Source organism: Protopterus annectens, chromosome 7.part0, assembly GCF_019279795.1.
Source record: "Protopterus annectens isolate FY-2018-M chromosome 7.part0, PAN1.0, whole genome shotgun sequence".
Lineage (NCBI taxonomy): Eukaryota > Metazoa > Chordata > Ceratodontiformes > Protopteridae > Protopterus > Protopterus annectens.
The window spans coordinates 570,292,837-570,313,382 of NC_056739.1; the positions used below are offsets into that span (position 1 = coordinate 570,292,837).

Here is a 20,546-nt window from a genome sequence, read left to right on the forward strand (position 1 = left end):
ACCAGTTTTTTTTCCCAAAATACTCCAATAAAGCGGAGTTTATTTTCCACACACTAGATGTCCACAGGCAGTTATGTTTTTATCTAGATAGGACCAAACAATCAAGGAAAACAGATCAGTTGTTTGTATCCTTTGCAGAAAACAAATTGGGCAACGCTGTCACAAAGGTCACTATTGCCAAATGGATCAGGGACTGTATTACTCAAACTTATATTTATTCTAACAAAGAGCTTACCACCTCTGTCAAGGCTTATTCTACAAGGGCTATGGCTACTTCGGTAGCATTTCATTCTAAGCTTGCTATTGGTGACATTTGTGCTGCGGCTACATGGTCTTCCCCGCACACCTTCATTTCTCACTACAAATTAGATGTGGCATCTAGAGGACGAGCTTCATTTGGTTCCACAGTGCTCAGGAGTGTTTTCCAATGAGCCACCCGGGATTTAGGCGCTAGGGACGCTGTCCCATCAGTCAGAATGTAGGCGACATAGGATCACATAACATCTTTTAGTTATGTACTCACCTTAACTTCAGATGTTTGGGATCCATCTCGCCTACATTCCTAATAACCCACCCTCCTTCCCCCTTCCTTGGAGATCAGAGGATATCAGAAGGTCCGAATCCTGTTGTTTCATCTTGAAACATCTAACAATGTTATATAAACAAGCTGTGCATGTGTGCATGAATGCGGACAAACAAGATCTGGGGGATTAGTGGTGGTGCATCCTGGGATAAAGATAGCTCAGCCAATTAGAGGCCTCGCTCTATAGCATAAGCGTGCCGAGACGGAGCCGAGTGATCAGCTCCGAGCCCATCAGTCAGAATGTAGGCGAGATGGATCCCAAACATCTGAAGTTATGGTGAGTACATAACTAAAAGTTATGCTTCTACTTGGACAAAACCAAAGCTTTCAGAAAATCTGAGCAATTATTGGTGGCATATGCTGCATGAGCACAGGGCAAAGCCATCTCAAAACAGACTATTTCAAAATGGATAGGCCAGTGCATACGTTTCTGCTATTCTCACCATGGGAAACCTTTACCTAGCAGCATTTGATCTCACTCCACCAGGGCAACAGCCACTTCAACTGCCTACCTCAGAGGAGTACCTGCCAAGGATATTTTGGAAGCAGCAACATGGAGTTCTGTGCATACCTTCACCAAGCATCACCATTTGCCTTTATACTCCAAATCCAGAGCTAGCTTCACCACTGCTGTACTGCAGGGCCTTATAGCCACCCCTAATGCCTTATAGAACCAGCCTCCCTACCTCAGCTTTGGGATTCCACCCAAGTGTAATGACTGCAGCAGTGTAACATGATGAACATAGTACAGTTTTGTACCTACCATAAATGTAGATGTTCGAGTGTAAACACTGCTGCAGTCCAGGTTACCCTCCCTCCTTCCCCTCTTACTTATTGGTACGTACCTATGCCTTCTACCCTTTACTACCTATGGGGAGTATTTGCTGGTAACTTAGTTATTTGCTTTTCTTATGTATGTTTTATTAGCAATTTGAATTTCCTACCTATTTGTGGGCACCTGACATCTGGGGCAAGAAAAACTGAAGAAAATGGCTTCGGCTGCATCTTATATACCCCTGTCGCACTGACGTCAGGGAGGAGGCGACAGCAACCGAAGCCAGACCAAGACACTGGAACTCAGGTTGACTGGGGGAACCGCCTGACGGCAGGATAACCCAAGTGTAATGACTGCAGCAGTGTTTACACTCTAACATCTACGTTTCTGGTAGGTACAAAACTGTACTTTTTGTTTTCATAGTTAGCTTTAGAGGATTTGATGACGGATCTCAGTTTTTTACTGAGGCTAACAAAGGAGTTTTTCCAGTCTTGGGAATTCACCCTTTTCGCAGAAGTTTTTTCCTTCTGTTGTAGTGTTTGTTTGTGGTGGGGGACCACCAGATTGGCTTCCTTTTTTTTTTTTGGAGGAGAGCGTCTTGGTTCTTTTTGGTATGGACTGTTCAATGCTTTTGTGTATGTGCTCATACAGTGCACTGGTGTATGATTCAGCAGTCATGTACCTATTTTCCATTTGCATGGATGTCGTTAAGTTAGCCACCTCTATTTTTAGAAGCCCAAAATTAGCTTTGGAGACGTTTTTTACAGTGGTTTCCTTTAGGGGGGGGTGATGGTGGGATGTGGTTATCCATGGTGATTAGCTTATGGTCAGATCTGACCAGGGAGGAGTTGATTACTGGTGTAGAGCAACGGCCGCCCATGTTAGTAATAACCAGGTCAAGGATGTTTCTACTCCTAGTGGGGGAAAGAATGAGTTGGTCCAGGGTGTTGGGATTAATGAATTCCAGAAAACATTGAGCAAGTGTGTTGGTACATGAGTAATGTTCCCAGTTAATGGAGGGGTAGTTAGTCTCCCAGTATTAAGTGTATTGGGTTGTACCCTAATATTTTCCAGTATATTTAGAAATGTGGAGTGGGAGTCTTAGGACATAGTGGGGGATCTCTAGCAGGCTACAACCTGGATTGCAGTTTTACCCAGTGTTAGTTGTACCTGAAGTATCTCTGATGCGTTATGTTGGACTACTAGTCTGGAGGTGTGCTTATCCTTCATGAATATGGTGACATCACTGCCTTTAGTGCTTCATTCCAGGTTTAGATGCTGAAAGGTGTGGTATGAATTATAGCCTGGTAGTGCTGGGGTGCTCTCTGAAGCCTTGAACCAGGTCTCTGTCACTGCACACATGTCTATGTTCTCCGTTTTAAGGAGTGCTTTGAGCAAGTGCATTTTGAGATTTAGACTTCTAGCGTTGAGTAACGTAATCCTCAGATTTCGTTTGCTTGTAGCTGTTATGGTGGTAATTTTGTCTTCAGGACATTGCCTGAAAAAGGCACTATAGGGGTGGCAAAAGCCTTGGCCAGTATCCAGAATCCCTGGGGTGACAGGTGCAGGCTATCTCTGGCGAAGCATCGAAGTCTGTCGATCATGTCATCCCAGGCAGACAGATACTGGATCCCCTTAGAATGACACCAGAAACTTAGCCAATTGTTGAAATTGATCATTTTCTGCCTGTACTGTGGTATCATTCTGGATGATGGTAGGATGCTACTCAGAGCTAGGGTCATGCCTGCTTTGGCTACAAGATCTGAGAGCTCCTCTGTCTCCATTCATGTAGTCCAGGGAGGTACGTCTCAGGTCATACACACCAACATGGACAATGACAGAGTCATATTTGTACCTGTTGTGGAGTGACCTAAGTGCGTGCATTATGTGGCGGATCCTGGCACCTGACAGGCAGCTGACCGTAACTTTCTCCTTATTCAACCTAGTGAGTGGGACATCAGTGTGCCTTACTATTAAGTCACCTATGACTAGTGTATTAGGTAAGTTGTTTTGCCTTATAGGCTTTGGTTGAGTGACACACTGTTTGTGAGCTATGTGTCTCATGGTTTGTGCTGGCATGTGGTGGTTGTTTGCATTTCTGCCATGGAGGTCTCTGTTGTTTGGGCAGATTTTGAGAGCCTCTGTGAAAGTAGGTGTGCGTTTTGTGTTACTATGTGAGGGTTGTGGTGGTGTAAGTTCTGGAGGGCTGTGTGTTGAATTTGATGTAGTGCAAGTTTTAACCTTCTCCTCTTGACTGGCTAATCCAGTCTTGGCTGGAGAGTGCTTGGCTTCTAATGTGGCTATATATGTGCATCTCTCACAAGTCATAGTGTTGGGAGGTAAGAGGAGAGGGTTGTCTGTGTACATGAGGCAGTTGCTACATTGCTTGTTCCCCCTTGCATGTTGATGTACCAAACTACCGACATGTCCAATTGGATTTCAACCATTCCCAGAGGAAGAACATTCTGAAAGACTTGCAGTGCTAAGAGCACTGCTGTCATCAACAGGACAGTGATGTGCAAGTAGGCCTATTGGGGAGACCAAGTGCCTTGGACCGTCTTTCCCAGGTAATGCCCGCCCACCCCATCTGGGAGGTGTCCGTGGTTACTACGGCCTTTGGTTGGGGGGAAACAAAGGGTCATCCCATCAATATCTCTTCTGACTCCATACACCAAGGCAGGTCCTTCTTGCAAGTTTGCGTTATTAAAATTGGGTGACTTAATGGGTAGGTAAGAGTGGATCATTGTGAGGTCAGAAGCCGTTGAAGTATTCTCATATGAAACCGTGTCATGGGAATAAGATGATAGCTGCTGCCATGGAACCCAGGGTTTTCAGTACAAGGAGAGCAGGTACTTTTCAGCTTGGTAATATGGATTGAACTTGACATCTTATTTTCTGGACCCTGTGAAGTGGTAAAGAGGCTGTGCAAGGAGACTGTATCTAGCCGTGCCCAGATGTACTCCCAAGTCTTGAGTGGGAGACAGCTGAAATTTTTCATAGTTTACACTTATGCTGAGCTATCTGAATAGATGTGTAACAAAGTCCAAGTTTTGAATCCGTAGATGCCTGATGGGGGCGGTGAGGAGCCAGTCGTGTAGATAAGGAAACACCCGGAATCCCTGTAATCTCATGTGAGCCGTGATGGTCGCCATACTTTTGGTGAACACCCTGGGGCTGTGGTGAGACCAAATGGTAGCAATCTGAACTTGTAATGACTGTCTCCTTGCCGAAAGCGGAAAAACCTTCTTTAGCGCTTGTCTGTTTTTATGTGATAATGCCCATCTTGAAGGTCTATAGTGCACATTCAATAGTCTTTTCCCAAAAAAGGAGGGATAGACTGAACCGTGACCATCCGGAATTTTGTCTGCTGGACAAATTTGTTTAAAAGGCCGTGATCCTAGTACTGGCCTCCAGTCCCCTGTCTTTTTTGGCACTAAAGAATCTTGAGTAGAATCTGGATTTTAGCTAGTTTGGTAGGTTTTCTTGTATGACAATTTGTTTTGAAGCAGGGTGTGTATCTGTTGGGCAGCTTGATCCCTTTGATGGAATGGAACATCCACAATTTTCTTTTGACAACAGGGAGTTATATTGAAGTTGATATTCTTAGCCTCTGGCAATGATTTTTTGCATCCATTTAATGCCAGGCTGACAAGTGCAGAGAAAGTCTTCCCTGACTGCTTCCAGAGGTAAGCAATTGGCCCTCCTTTCAGGATCGCTGGTAAGGATGTCCAGAGAAAGAATCTCTGAACCCCTGGTTTCGTGGGCCACCTCTGCCTCGGGGTCGGCGTCTTCCATCTGAGCTTTCCCCCTCTGCCACGTGTGTCATGGAAAGGACTCTAAGACTTTTTGAACTACATTTTTCCACTCCTCTGATTCCTGGAGAAGAATAGTTGAGTAGAAAAATTAATGCCCACAGCAGACAGGGTCTTGCCATCCTTTTCACATCTGCCAAGTGTGTCCTTAACCTTAGAGCCAAATAGGGAAGAACAGTCAAATGGAGCATTGATGAATGAAGACTTGAAGGGCTCCACGAAGTCACAGAAGCGCATCCAGGCATGTCGCCTAATGGCAATGCCAGAACCCACTGCCCTGTTTCTCCCTTCGAATGCATGGGCAGTGAGTCGCATGGATGAGTTTGAAATAGACTCCAGGGTGGCTAGCTGTGAGGCAGTCTTATCTTGTACTCCATTGAACACAGCCCCAGCTAGAGTTTCTGATAATTTGATAATCAGGTCTCTGTGAAGTCTTGTAAAATGTGTCATAAAATTCAACGATCTAGGAGAGAATGTCGAAGCGTAGAACCGCTTTCCAAATCTGTCCATCATCCTGGACTCCCTGTTAGGAAGATTAACAGAGGGACTCTCATTGGCTAGTTCCTTTTTAGTGGCTGCCGCCACCACCATGGCATCTACTGACAAACCCTATGCCCAATATTGGTGGTCTTCTGGTGGGGATAATATTGTTTAGTGTCCAGGGGATATGCTGTATGGTTTCAGGAGCCTTCCAAGCCCGTTGTGCGATTAGTTTTACAAGGTCGTCAGCGGGTGGAAATGCCCAGGAGGTAGACGGTGAGCACCAAAGGCTTGCCAAGTACACGGTTTCCTCCGAGTATGGGTCCTTGGCACTTCCAGTCACCCCTCTGTTTCAAAATCTCCAAAAGAGACATCCTAAAGGGAGTCACCATGGGGAACCCTCCCCTTCATCAAAAAATGTGTCTTCCATGACGGATTCTTCAGAGGAATACAGATGCTTCCTCTTCAAAGTTCCTTTTCAGGGTGGCTCCTCAGTGAGAATCTCTGGGGAGGACTCAGAAGACGACCCCTGTACATGGGTAACTTGAAGCTACGGTGCTCGCTGTCCTGTCGTAGAGGTAGGTGTCAACTCGGGACCAGAGAAAAGGGAAACATGCCACTCTGAAATGGGTGGAACCAGTTGGGAGCCTGTAGAGGCTAAGGCCCTATCCATAACCTGAAAGGTGGCATCCCCTGAAGAGGAGTGGGAGTCCAGAACCGAGGAAAGACCACCTCGGAACCGAAGTCACACTTTGCTCCAAGGAGCCACCCTCCAAGGTTGGAATGAGGGAAGGACCCACAATCTCTAAGGTTTCTGGAACCAAGATCGGCACCATACCCAAAAATGGGTGCTGACCTGGAAACCACCGAACCAACAGAAGGGTCTCGACCCCGAGACTCATTCTGCTTTAAAACAGGAACTGAAGAGGTCAGGGCAACGTCCATTACCAAGGTGTATACACCTAACTGTACCGAAGCAGCTGGTACCGGGGTATCAAAGTGCTGGGCTCCAAAACTGAGGTTATAGTTGGAGGATAGTTAGGAGTCTCAGGCGAAAAGATCCCCAATCCAAATGGGAAAGGGGGATGAGGAGGAGCAGGGATAAATCTGGCCAGTAACAGCTGATCTACCAATCTAACAACACCCAGTTCCTAGAGACTCCTGGAGGTCCAAACCGAAAGGGCCAAAGGAGACCCTGGACTTTCTAAAAATGGACTTGGTACTTGTCCTACAATAGGGATCTATTGTAGGAGAATATCTTGTCCTGGGCACTTCTAATGTATGTTTTGGTGCCAAGAGGGTAAATTGAAATTGCATGGGTGCCGATGTAGCAAGTTTCATTGAAATAGGTGGTCTTTGACGAGCCAGTAACCATAGGCATCTGTGCTGACAAGGTAGCTGACGGCACCATAGAGGTTGATGGTATGGAAGAGTCACAAGTCTGTAATCTAGGAACCTTGCTCGTCAGTTCCGAAGAATGCCGAACCAAGGATTTCCATTTGGGAGCCTCTGGAACCGAAGGTGAGGTTGGTACAGGCACGCTTTTCTTTTTTGCAGGATTCTGTTTTATGTCTGCCTTGGACAAGGCTTCACTGAAGGGGGATTTAAGGAGACCTTTGAGCAAGAGCTTAATCTGATGCTCTGCCATGGTTCTTTGAGTCACTTACAAATTTCGCAGTCCAGTTCCAAATGAGATGCCCTTAAGCAGTATATGCAAGAAAGATGTCCTTCAGAATTGGGCATCTTCCTATCACAGTCTTTGTTGTCAGGCGATTTTTCAGTCATGGCTGGTTTGTCAGACATATCCAAAAATAAAGGGAGACAATAAAAATGCACTCTTATGCCCACACGTAAACAAGAGGAAAGAAGAAAAGAGGAGAAGTCTACTAACGATGGTAGATAAGATTACCTGAGGTAGAAAGGGGCTAGTACCAATGATGGTACGAAGAAAAACCCAAAGGGTTAGAAAAATGGTCGGCACAGAAGTATACAGTAATGTACAAGTACGATAGAAGAAAAAACGACAGGAGTTTAAGGTTAAAGATTTAAATTTCTCACTAAAAGTAGAAAAGTAAGGCAACACTTGGCTGAGAGAAGGCTGACTCATCTTGCTGATAGACTGGCAAACAAGATCTGAGGTAATGAACACAGGGGCATTGTGGGGGGAGACTTGGTTCAAGAGTTTTTGGCTGCCGTGTGCTGTATAACAGCCAAGCCAGTTCTGAGGATCGGAATCGGTTCCCATCTGTCAGGAATAAACGAAGATTGACATCAGATCTATTCTTTCCTAAAGAGAAAGGTAAAGGAAAGGCAGAAATGAACTCACTAGCAAATTCCAGTAAATCCTTCACTCTGTGTAAATAGAAACAGGAGAAGCAAAGTTTTTTTTTTTTTTTTTTACTTTTGTTTTTCTGTAAAAAAGCGGGCATAATATTCCAGGACCAAGGCTTACTTTCCTGACTATATGTGATAAGACATGCACCCGCCCCCTATCCCAAGAATAAGTGGTTCTTCCTTGGCTGTGGACAGCAATTCTACAGCCACAGAGGATGTCTGTCTTTTGGTCCTTATTGGCTTTAGGTGCAACACAAGACAAGAGTCACAGAAAAAAAATTGCTACTTTTCATAGAAAAATTAAATGGAAGGTTTTCCGTAGAAGGGGACATCTCTAGCAAGCCAGCTGTGTCAGTGTTGCAAACTTGTAGAAGGTGCGCACTTTGGCACTAAGAAAGCACTGAAGCTTTTGGCACTCTAACTTCTTTTTTTATATGGAACTGTGCTTGAGCTCTTTGCAGTTAGAGCACATGGAAGGTACCCTTTAGCTCTGATAAGTTGGCCAGTTGATTTATATCCTTGGCAAAAGTATCCCCTTTCCAAGTGGCTGCCTGTATTTCATTTGTGTTCTATGCATAAAACGACCCTTGCCATGTAGACACTCATTTTAGTAGGCCTTTCACCACATCTACAGCTTTCTTTAGAAATTCCTCAAATAATGAAGTCTGTACCACAGCAGCTTAGTCTGCATTACGTATCTTTACCAAATGTTACAAACTGGATATGCTTTCTAGATCTAGGACTTCATTTGAATCCACTGTCCTCATGGGGACTGCTGTCATGATTCCACCCAAGTTTCTTAACTTGAGATTCTGACCCATAAGTCTGATTGTACTTACCATAATGTTGGATCCCTTTCATCCACATCTGTCCAATATGACATCCCTTCCTCCATCCCCCTTCCAGCTTGTCATTCCAGGGAATCTACAAGACCATTTTTAGCCCCTTTACAGTTTTCTCCTTGAGGATTAATTCCCTTTTTGTTACTGGCAAAAAAACTCAATCCCAGGTAACTAATGGCACAGAAGCAATATGGGAGGGAAAATTAAGTGTTTGAAGTTGGAGCGCTGGTTTTGCCAACTTGGATCTGACAAGCAGCTGGAAGCCACATCAGTCTCGTCAGAATGATGTGGATAAAAGGATCCATTGTTATGTTAAGTATATAAGTATCGTTTTGCCCCCTTCCCATAGGGTGTTCATTGATGGTCAGGTGTAAAATTTGGAAAGAAAGTGCTTCAGGAAACTCAGTTCACCATTGTGAAACGAGTTAAGAATCTTCATTGGCTGACATTTTTTCACTATGTAGCGATTGTTAGCACGCCTTTGCTCACAAACTATTCTGTTGACTCTCTCCAGCTGTTACGGACTCCATCTCATCCTTCCTTTGAGCTTAGTAAATCCATGGTGCAGGTAATCACTATGCACGAATAAAAAAGCAGATTAGAGAACTACAGGTTTCATGTGGTTATTGGCAAGCTCTGCAATAAACTGCCATGTGATGCAAAATCCACTTCTAAAACAGAATATTTCAAGGCACATGTATTGAAACGACCTACCATGTTAATTCTTTAATTTAATAACATGCTTTTCCTACCATCAAGAATCAGTCTTTGGTTTCAAATCCAACAGCAGCTGTTTGTCTCCCTTGGTGTGTAATCATCCTACTTAATCCAAACCATCCTTCAGGTCAAGCAGGTCTCTGCCCCCCATATCAAGCAGTATAAATTTCAGTTTTTTCTATTGAGCACTGGGCACCCACAGACACTTGTCCTGCAACTAAAGAGACTAAATACTAATTAATCCAAATCATCCTTCAGGTCAAGCAGGTCTCTGCCCCCCATATCAAGCAGTAGAAATTTCAGTTTTTTCTCTTGAGCACTGGGCACCCACAGACACTTGTCCTGCAACTAAAGAGACTAAATACTAATGTAGGTGCTTAACTTCCAAGTGTCTAGACAGTAAAATACCTTACCTGCATTAACTTAAACAAATGTTAGTGAGTGTATTAGTACATTTCTGCTGTATAGTTCCTTAGTCAAACCTCTGTACTGATGAGTACATCACCAGGACTAAACAGTTGTATATTGCTCTCCAGTTAGTGCCCCCCCCCCCAACTAAAGTCAAGTTTCTTTTGAGAAATACTCAAATCTATAAAAGAGCATTTTATTTCCTCTCCTGTTTCATCTGTAACTAACCCAAGCTTTAATTCTATATCCTTTTAAGAATGTCAGGGTAAATTGGATAATGTCTACACTTGCCTTTATTTTATAGTATAAAGTAGAGTGACTGTGCAAAGTAGCATACCTTTTCTTAAGGTTCAATGAGTGGTTTCTATTCCTTTTGCACTTCACAGTGAGTGTCTGCAGAGTTCATTTAACCATTGGCTAGCCTTCTCCTTCCCTGTAGTCGTTACCCCTCCCTCCTCCAGCTCTTGTTCTGTATTGGATAGCCTGAGGTAATTTAAACCCAGGGTGCCATTTTGTTTTTTTGTTTCAAATTCAACAGCAGCTGTTTGTCTCCCTTGGTGTGTAATCATCCTACTGTAAGTTTTTGCATTCAAGGTAATGCTGTACATTGTGGTTTAATTCATAATTATTTAGTACAACAGCTTATACTATATGTTTCTGTTATTTTTAACACTGCAGGATGCCTTTAGATGATTCTGCTTACTGAACTGCTGTCACATATGTACCTAGATATGTTCTGTTTTCCTTGTTTACTGTTAGAGCCAGAAGGGCTATTTCACATGCTGCATTTCACTGCTCTGTCTAACTGCATTGACTAGTTTTTAAATACATTGAAAGTGTATCTTTTGAAAGTGTATTTAGAAACGCTGCTAACTTACTTGAAACTGCTTAGCGTCCATACCTGGGCTTGGATGAATTAAGCGTTAACTACTTTCACTGATAAGGGTTATCTGTAGCGTCGCAAAGTCCCTTGTATAATTATAACATAGGTTTCTTTGTGCTCTTTGCTAGAACTCAGTATCCACTGTGTAAACACTGATTTCTACCTGAAACCTCTATATTTTTATCTTGTTACAACAATCCTTTAGTTTTGTGATAACAGTGTAGCATGCACGTGGGTTTGCAAACCCTCTGCGTCACTATATCTCCGCAAGAGAGTCGGGCTACTCAAGTGCTCACCCCAGCCTATAATACTGCTGTACTTATTTAGCGTCGATAATGGGTCCCCACTATATTTATTCGCAGCTGCCAACTATGGACATTTTACTCTACTGAGCCTCAAGTATTAGCTATATCCCTGAATCTACTTGGAATAACTACCTGATACTTCTGTAAGGTACCTGTAACATTTTGCCTTGCGCGTCTTTCTAAAATCCCACCTGGATTCCAAGCTCTCTCTATTTGTAAACCATATCCGCAAAGCATTCCACCAATGTAGTCCTTATCCAATACTGCTAATTTTACTTTACAGACAAATACTTTAAAGTCTGTTTTTTGGTTCCTGTAGCGTGACCGCGAGGGCTTACAATTCTCCTTGCATCATTGCATTACTGTATGGGGCTGCTTAATCGCCAAGCCTCTAAGGACAATTTGTGTCGTTCTACTGTACTATAGTGGCTAGTTTTTAAGGAATCCCTAATCTGGTTTTTGGCCCATGTAGCGTGAGCGCGAGGGCTTGCAATTTCTTTATGCAACATTGATAAGTCAGTCGGGCTGTTTAACTGCTGAGCCCATAACTAAATTTAGAGTTGTTTTACTCAAGAAGTTGTTTTACCAAAACATTACTTGTCGACGGGAGATGCCAGATTTCACCAACGGACATCTACTATTGTTTCTCACAATCACATTGTGCATTTTTGTGTGAACCCTAAACTGCAATGAAAGATACTGTTACAAATTTGTTTAGCCATGCAAATTGAAAGACCTGTATGTCTAATTACTGTATATTGTAGAAAGGTTGTTTTTTTCCTTTTTCTTCTCCACTGTATAAATGTTTTTTTTACCTTGAATTTCGGGCTAATGGTATTGATGAATGCTGATGAACTGTAACTTATTTTTCCTTCCTATACCTAGCTCTAACTCACTCACTATATCTCCCTTCTTACCTTATAACAGAGTGCTCAACTATTAAACTCAAGCAAGCTTTTTTCCTGCCCACCATCCTCCTGAAATTTAAGGAACCTCTACAACTGAACCCATACCCTACACTACCAAGAGAGACCGACTTACCAAGAGAATTTAAGTATGCTAAGTTACCTTGTTTGACCAGACTTACTCTATTTTTGTCTCTCAGGTTAAGCATCCCTCCTGAATTACCAGCAGCCTACATATTATTCCCACCCACCATATATACCTCAATTTAAATTCCTATCCCAATCTACCTCAACTATCTCTGTTTGCTAGCACATCACACTCTATCCTCTTTTTCCCTTTTTTGTGCTTAGCCCCCTGCTCTGGTGTCTGTCCCTGCAAGAATCCAACTGGCCACTAGGTGGCACCCTTATTCTTTTTTCTGCTGCTACTTCTCTCTTTCCACTCTTATGCTTATCTTCTGCCCCCCTAAACCTTTCATATCTGTCCTTTAACTGAAACATTTTTTTTCCAGAACTGCTGTTTAGCCTAACCTCTCTTACCTTTCCTCGATTCTTCTGACTCTAGCTCTTCTACTTTACTTTATTTCAATACACTAGCTGACTATCTAATACACCTTCTCTAACCTACTGACTTACCTGTTAGTTCATCCCTTGCACTGATTGTTTCCTGCTGAACTCCACTCTCTTGTGTCTTCGCTCCGTTAAGCCCTCCGGCACACTCCGCTCCCTACCCTGCCCCCAAATCCCACCGCCCCGGGGTGTCTACCTATATACTCTCTTTACCACACCCCCCTCCACTCCTCATTTCTTTCACAACCAACCACTCACTTCTTTCAAACCACACCCTACATTTATACCTCCACACCCACTAGCCTTACATCTCCCCTTATTATCTCTAACCTTTTCTCACAAAAGCTAATCCTTCTCCTCCTCATACTACTTATACTTACTACTCTATCATCCACTAACCTCACCCTTCACTTATATCCTTAACCTACTAGATACAAACCTTCCCCTATCATCTCTAGACTTTCTCACCTTAAGCAGTCCTTTTCCTCATCTCACTACCTATATTTTTTTTTTCTGCCCCTCCTCTCTTAACATGCCTAACCTACAACACTGTCTACTACTAATGTCATTGTTCACTTCTCTTACCACTGCCTATTTCCTTACCTCCTATGAACAACCCCTTCTCAAAACTCTTTTCACACCATCCAAATACACTACTACATCACTTCCTGTCTCATGCACACACTTTAATAATTCTACATATAACCATAGCTACATCCAAGCCAAATATCACCGACTTTTTCATATAAAACACTCTATTCATAACACTCGAAAATTATATGACTTTAATCCTAAACTTAGCTGGTATCAAAACTTCACTTTGATCCACTCCCTTAAGGATGGAGACATTCATCCAAACCCAGGCCCAAAGTTTCACTCATCCTTCTCTGATAGTATTGAATCTAATTCTATCCCATTACTATCAGATCTATCCTCAAAAACACTCAAAATTGCCCATCTTAATATACGTAGCATATGCAACAAAATTACTCAAGTTCATGCTCTCCTAGATGTCCACCACTTTGACATCCTTTGTTTAACTGAAACATGGCTTAAACCAACAATAAAAGATACGGAAATTATTCCCCCAGGTTACAATATTATTCGAAAAGACCGCATTAAGAAAAAAGGTGGAGGGGTTGCTATTCTCTACAAGGCAGGATTACAAATCAGTAAAATAAACCACAAACCACATTTTGATGATAATACAGAAATAATTATTTCAAAACTACAACTAAACAACCAGAAATCAGTTAACATCATCTGTACCTATTTCCCACCAGGTAACAATCAAGATAAACTAGAAGACCTATTAAGTTGCCTTTCTCTAAATTATCCACAAGAAACAATATTACTAGGAGACGTTAACACCGACTGGAATTTATGTAACAATAACAACCCATCCTCTCTGATCAATTTGAATGGTTTCTCACAACTCATTAATTCCACAACTAGAATAAATAAATCCAATAACAAAGAAAGCATTCTGGACTGGATATTAATAAATGGCCCAAAACATAACTATACAACAGGAACCCTACCAGATGACCTTAGTGATCACTCTCTAATATATATAATAAGACATAAAACAAATGTTAACATTTCTCCCCCTGTTAGAACTATACGCAGTAAAAAAACTTTGGTCAGAAAATGTTCCTAACCGAACTTAAACATTGCAAATGGGAACCCCTTAAGTCCCTTCCAATAAATGAAGCAGTATCCTACTTCAATAAGAATTTCCTAACAATCCTAGATCATCATGCCCCAATTGCACCATAAGAGTGAAAAACAAAACAGCAGTATGGCTCACAAGTGAGACTAAAAGCTAATCCTTTCCAGGAACAAATCCTGGACCAAATGGCGTACCACTAAACTCATAACTGATCAGCAAAATTTTAGACAACAACGAAATATGACTAAAAAAGCAATCATACAGGACAAAAGAACTTTTATATCCAACTTCAACAATCTTCCTCCAAAACCACAGAAGTTCTGGACCTCTATTAACAGACTAATATCCCCAGGTAAAGTAGTAACACCAACTCCACTTGGCAGCAACCCTGATGACCCTACAAAACAGCAAATGCATTTAATACCTTCTTTACCACAGCTGTACAAAACTTAGCAAATCAACAATATCCTGACACTGCCAACCTGCCGCTATAAGCCCCACCCCTACTTTCCACCTAGAACCAATACCCACCTCCTTCATCTCCTCCTTACTTCAAAACTTAAACCTTCCACCCCTCAGCTGACAAATTACCAGGGGAATACCTACAACTAGGAGCCTCAGCCATTGCCTACCCAATCTCTATACTGATTAACAGAACTATTAAGGAATGCACTATTCCATCAATCTGGAAAATCTCACATATTATTCCCTTCGCAAAGGTGGCGACTCTACTGAATACTCAAACTACCGTCCCATAGCTCTTCTGTCTCCTCTTGCTAAAATAATGGAGAAATGTATCCACAAACAACTAATTACCCACCTACTCCACCACAAGCTCTTAGCATACTGTCAACATGGCTTTCGTCCATACCACAGTACCACCACAGCCCTACTTTCTTTTACCAACTGTATCAACACAAATCGAAACAATAATTTCCTGTCATCAGCACTCTTTGTAGATCTTTCTAAAGCCTTTGATATGGTCAACCATAAACTTCTACTCCACCTTCTAAAGTCCCTATCACTTGATAAATCCGCCTTGAAATGGTTCACATCCTACCTGGATAATCGTAAACAAGCAGTTCTCTGGCAAAATCATCTTTCTGAACTTCTACCTACTTCCCTAGGTGTCCCACAGGGCTCTATCTTAGGCCCACTTTTATTCTCCATTTTCATCAATGACCTTCATCTCTCTAGCCCCTTCTCTACCTGTATTCAATACGCCGACGACTCCACAATTATTTGCTCAGCAAAATCCCAAACTGACCTACAGTCTCTCACACAAAAATCCTTCACCACAATAGAAAAATGGTTCTCTAACCATTGTCTTCTCCTCAACCCTAAAAAAACCAAATTATTGCTGTTTACACACTCACACACATCTCCCCCTCTTCATTTTACACTTCAATCCAACAATGGTACCATAATTTCTCCTGATACCACCACCAAACTCCTAGGAATCACAATAGATAATCAACTTAAATTTAACACTCACATTAGCACTATAATAAAATCTACCAACAAAAAACTCGGATCTCTATATAGAATTAAACAATTTCTATCACCACTAGCCAGATCTACAATAGCAAGAACTCACCTTCTCTCTACCCTATTATATGCCTCCCCCATCTATACTAACCTGTCCCAATATAATCATAACAAACTAGCTAAATCTTATAATAACATTGCCAGATTCGCCACTAACTCACCATATAGGACTCATCACTGTCAAAACCTAAAACAACTAGGCTGGCTTGAATTACCTCACCTCCTACAATTTAACCAACTTATTATTGCCCATAAAGTCCTTTATCAACCTAACAATACCCCAACTCTCTCCACCCTCATAATGCCATACCATAACCTGAAAAAGTTACCTTCCACCAGGGTATAATACACTTAGATCTGATAGAACAAACAGGAAAGGAGGAGGAGTAGCCATTCTCTTTAAAAAACACCCTTAACCTCCAGCTCCTGCACACCACACCACCCACTTTTCAAAATGCTGAAGTCCTGTTTTCTGTCCCATCCATAAGAAACACCAAGAAGATCAATATAATATGCTGCTATATACCTCCAGGCAACAACTCGCTCATAATAGAAGACATCCTACACTGGACAAAGGACAGTCTACGGAAACGATCCTACTAGGAGACCTTAACACTGACTGGGCAACCTGTAACTCCAGCAGCCCCTCTACACATATCAATCTTATATGGGTTCTCTCAACTAATTAAAGAACCAACTAGAATAGATGAGAAAATAAAGAGAATCCATACTGGACTGGACACTAACCAACTATCCCAAACAAAACTATACAGTAGGCTGCCTCCCTGATGACTTAAGTGATCATCTCCCCACCTTCCTACTCCAGAAACACTCCAATCACCCCAAACCAGTAGTCTACAAATTTGTACGAGATGACCGTAACCTTACCCCACGATACCTAAATACTGTCCTAAGCCACTGCAACTGGGAACCACTACGGACACTCTGGTTAGACCAGGCAGTAGACTACTTCAATACAACTTTCTCTAACATCCTTAATCGTCTAGCTCCCAGCAGAAAGATCAGAGTTAAAGCCAACTACGCACCCTGGCTAAATAGGGACACTAGAGCCTTACTAAAAGCTAGAGATAAAGCCTGGAAAATCTGGAAAACTGACAAAACCCCTAGCTCCAGATAATACTACCAACAGCTTAGAAACAAGGCCAAGGCTGAATCCAAAATAAACAAACAAAACTATTTTCTTAGCGCCCAAAGGAAATATTCAAATAGTCCACAAAAATTCTGGCATGCCATTAACTCCCTACTAAAGCCAGGCAAAACCACAACCCCAGCACCCATCTCTGCTAACAATACCCTAGACATAGCTTCTCAGTTTAATAACCATTTTACTAAATCCATCTTAGCCCTGTCCAGTCAAATAACCAAAAACAGTCTACCTCAGTCACAACCTAACCTTTTCCACACCACCCCCTCTTTCAGCCTATCACCAGTGCCCACCTCAACTATCAAAAAACTCCTCCTAAAACTAAAGCCAACCATGCTAGCAGCTGATAACATACCTGCTGCATACCTAAAAATTGCTAGTGACTCCTTATCATATCCTGTCTCCATCCTTATCAACCGCTCCATACTAGAATCCTACATACCCAAACTCTGGAAAGTATCCCGCATCATTCCTCTCCATAAAGGAGGTAATTCTTATGAATTCTCCAACTACCGACCTATTGCCATCCTTTGCCCCTTATCCAAAATTCTTGAGAAATGCATCCACTTGCAAGTGATATTTCTTAACACACACATTCTGCTATCTACCACACAACACGGTTTCTGTCCACATCACAGCACCACCACAGCCCTTCTGTCTCACTAATTATATAAACCTTCACAGGAATGATAACAAATATGTATCAGCCATTTTCCTAGACCTCTCAAAAGCATTTGATATAGTCTCCCACTCCATTCTACTAGACTCACTAACATCATTATCCTTCACTTCCTCTACTATAGCCTGGTTCAGATGCTACTTGTCTGACAGGCAACAATCAGTCCATTGGAAAGGAACTCTGTCTACACAACTTCCAACCACCATAGGTGTCCCACAGGGCTCTATACTGGCCTGCTGTTCTCTATTTTCACACATAACCTCAAATGCTCTACACAACATGCCACACTCATACAATATGCAGATGATTCAACTCTGATCTGCTCCGCTTCATCTCCCACCACCCTACATACACTCACTCAAGATACCTTTATCTCAGTATAAAAATGGATATCTGGGATCCAACTAATTCTAAATCCCAAAAAGACAAAACTGCTACTATTTACCCCTAATAGATAAAAAAAAAAAAAAAAAAAAAAAACACCTCTCCTTTACCATAACATCTAAGGACGGCACCACCATCTCCCCTTCTAACCACACCAAACTTCTGGGCATTGAAATAGACAATAATCTCCACTTTGATGTTCACATCTCACATACCATAAAACTAGTACACAAAAAAACTAGGCTCCCTATACAGGCATAAGTCCTTTCTCTCACAAAAAGCAAGAGTCACTCTTGCACAAAGCCACCTCCTCTCAACTCTATTATACGCAGCACCAATCTTTACCCAAATCAGACAATGTGACCTAGACAAACTGGAATCATGCTACAATAAAATAGCCAAGTTTGCTACTAACTCAACCTATAGAACCCATCACTGTGCTGCACTAAAAGAACTAAAATGGCTTGAGCTACCACAGCTACTTAACTATCACCAGCTGGGCATAGCCTACAATATTCTCAAATATACTGAAAAAAACCCTCATTATCCAACCTACTTACTAAGTATGCTACAAACCGATACCCAAGATCCAGTGAAAATTCTCTCCTCTCCATCACCAAGGCCAACAATAATGCAGGGAAAGCGCTCTACTCCCACACCGTTGTCAGAAATTGGAACTCTCTTCCCCTATCTGTGTCCACTACCCCCTCCACATCCATATTCAAAAACTCCCTCAAATCGCACCTTCTTAGTACATGGTTATGCCCTTGTATCCCATAACCCTACCCATACTACTATTAACTCCCCAAATTCCTCTCTGATCACATGCTGGAGCTCTGATCCCCTGTAGGCTTGGTCATCTGAAAGGGTACTTTTAACTGTAGAATCTTACTTGATATATTTTCTTTTCTTACCAAAGTATGACTGACATTGTCTTTTTACCCATGTTCTATATCTTTTACCTGGAGTGTTTTTATTAATTATTGTTATATTACTATGCTCAGCATACATGATGTAACCTGTTTTGTGTATTATGCTGGATGTACTGTATTTGTATAACTTGATGTTGGAGCTTTTCTCCCCGGGCCTCCGCTGAAAATGGACCTGGTCCAGTTGGAATTTCCCGGTTAACAAATGTAAAATAAATAAATAAATAAAATAAATTGCCCGTTTTAGACCAAGCAAGGTATTTTATGTGGACAAGTAATACAGATGTAACTGCTGCTATTTCTTTGTGTTTTTTCTCTCTTAGTATCTCAAATTTAGTGTACCTCTGTTGTTCACTTTTGGTAGATATTAAGTTCTCTTCTGCTTTTGTTTCATTTTAGTTCAGCTTACTCATTTGTACTTCACTGTTTGTTTTTCTCCTGAGATATGAATGCAGCTTGTATAATTTATACTGTTGATTACTTGGAAATATTTTTCTCTGAGACTGTACAAAAATGGGACTTTCAGCTGCCTGGGTTTTCATGATTAGCAAATGCTTGGCCTCTCTTATGTAAAGGATACCATGGAGTTTAGTTGGAGTACAGGAATGGCAGATGTAGCGCACTTTTTCTTCTATGTAGGTATCGAGTATAAAACCATTGTTTTGCACCACTTCACAGCAGAACTGAAAATGTTTACTTATTTATTTCTGTAGTTTCAAGTTAGTGTTTGCTGGTTGATATGAATACCAGGGTATTGGTTTTCTTATTCATTCAGGGAATCATTTTTCCTCCCCAGCACTGAAGAATGCTTTGGGTTTAATAAAAAAAAAATTAAGGTTTTGGGTTGAGATGTCAGTAAATAAATTCAAATGTTTGCTGAGCTTTTTAATTGCTATTTTTGCTATCTGCTCCAAGCTGAAAGGCAAGCCATTTGGAGAAATGATGATGAAACCAGGCATGAAGAAGCAGAAGCAGTTTGATCTGAATGATTCCTTGCCATTACAGAGCCACAGAAAACAAGATCTGATTGCAAACAGTGAGGTCTGTGAGGCAGCTCTGAGAGGTAAGGTCTTACATGTTGTGGACTATTGGGTGCCTTATTTTGATTTTGAAGCATTTCCTGTTTACTATTTGTATATGTTTCACCTTTATCACTTGTTTTCTGAAATTCTGTGAAGATGCCAGTCTTCACTGTAGATCTTGCTGACGTAAAGAAGCTTTGCCAGCTGTGTTTGTGAGAGTGCAGCATGTAGTCATTGAAATTACTTGAGTGCCATAACCTAGGCCATATGCTAAACTTTCCTTGCCATTTATTCACCGCAGTATATGTGGATTGCAGGAAAGGTATCCTGTATTTATTTGATACTGCACTTTAAATTAACAAAATAACCTTAAGTTCAGTATCTTCTTTCCATTCTTTGCACACCGACCAGGCTTTTCGTTTCCTGATTATTCTCAGCTTTGCTTAAGTAGGAGAACATTTTAAGATTCCAAGTTTTCCTTTTCAGTTATTTTTAGGTATTTGTATGCAGAAGGCTTCATAACTGTGACATTT

At 41.7% G+C, this 20,546-nt stretch overlaps 1 protein-coding gene across 1 annotated transcript in view; it reads left to right on the forward strand.

Annotated features, from left to right (window-relative positions):
• Nucleotides 1-20,546, forward strand: part of PELP1 (proline, glutamate and leucine rich protein 1) — a gene marked incomplete in the record, with an annotated part of 1,137,423 nt that overhangs the window by 627,141 nt on the left and 489,736 nt on the right. The window contains 1 exon segment of the mRNA XM_044076299.1: nucleotides 19,907-20,054. Within this exon segment, the coding sequence (XP_043932234.1) occupies nucleotides 19,907-20,054 (148 nt within the window).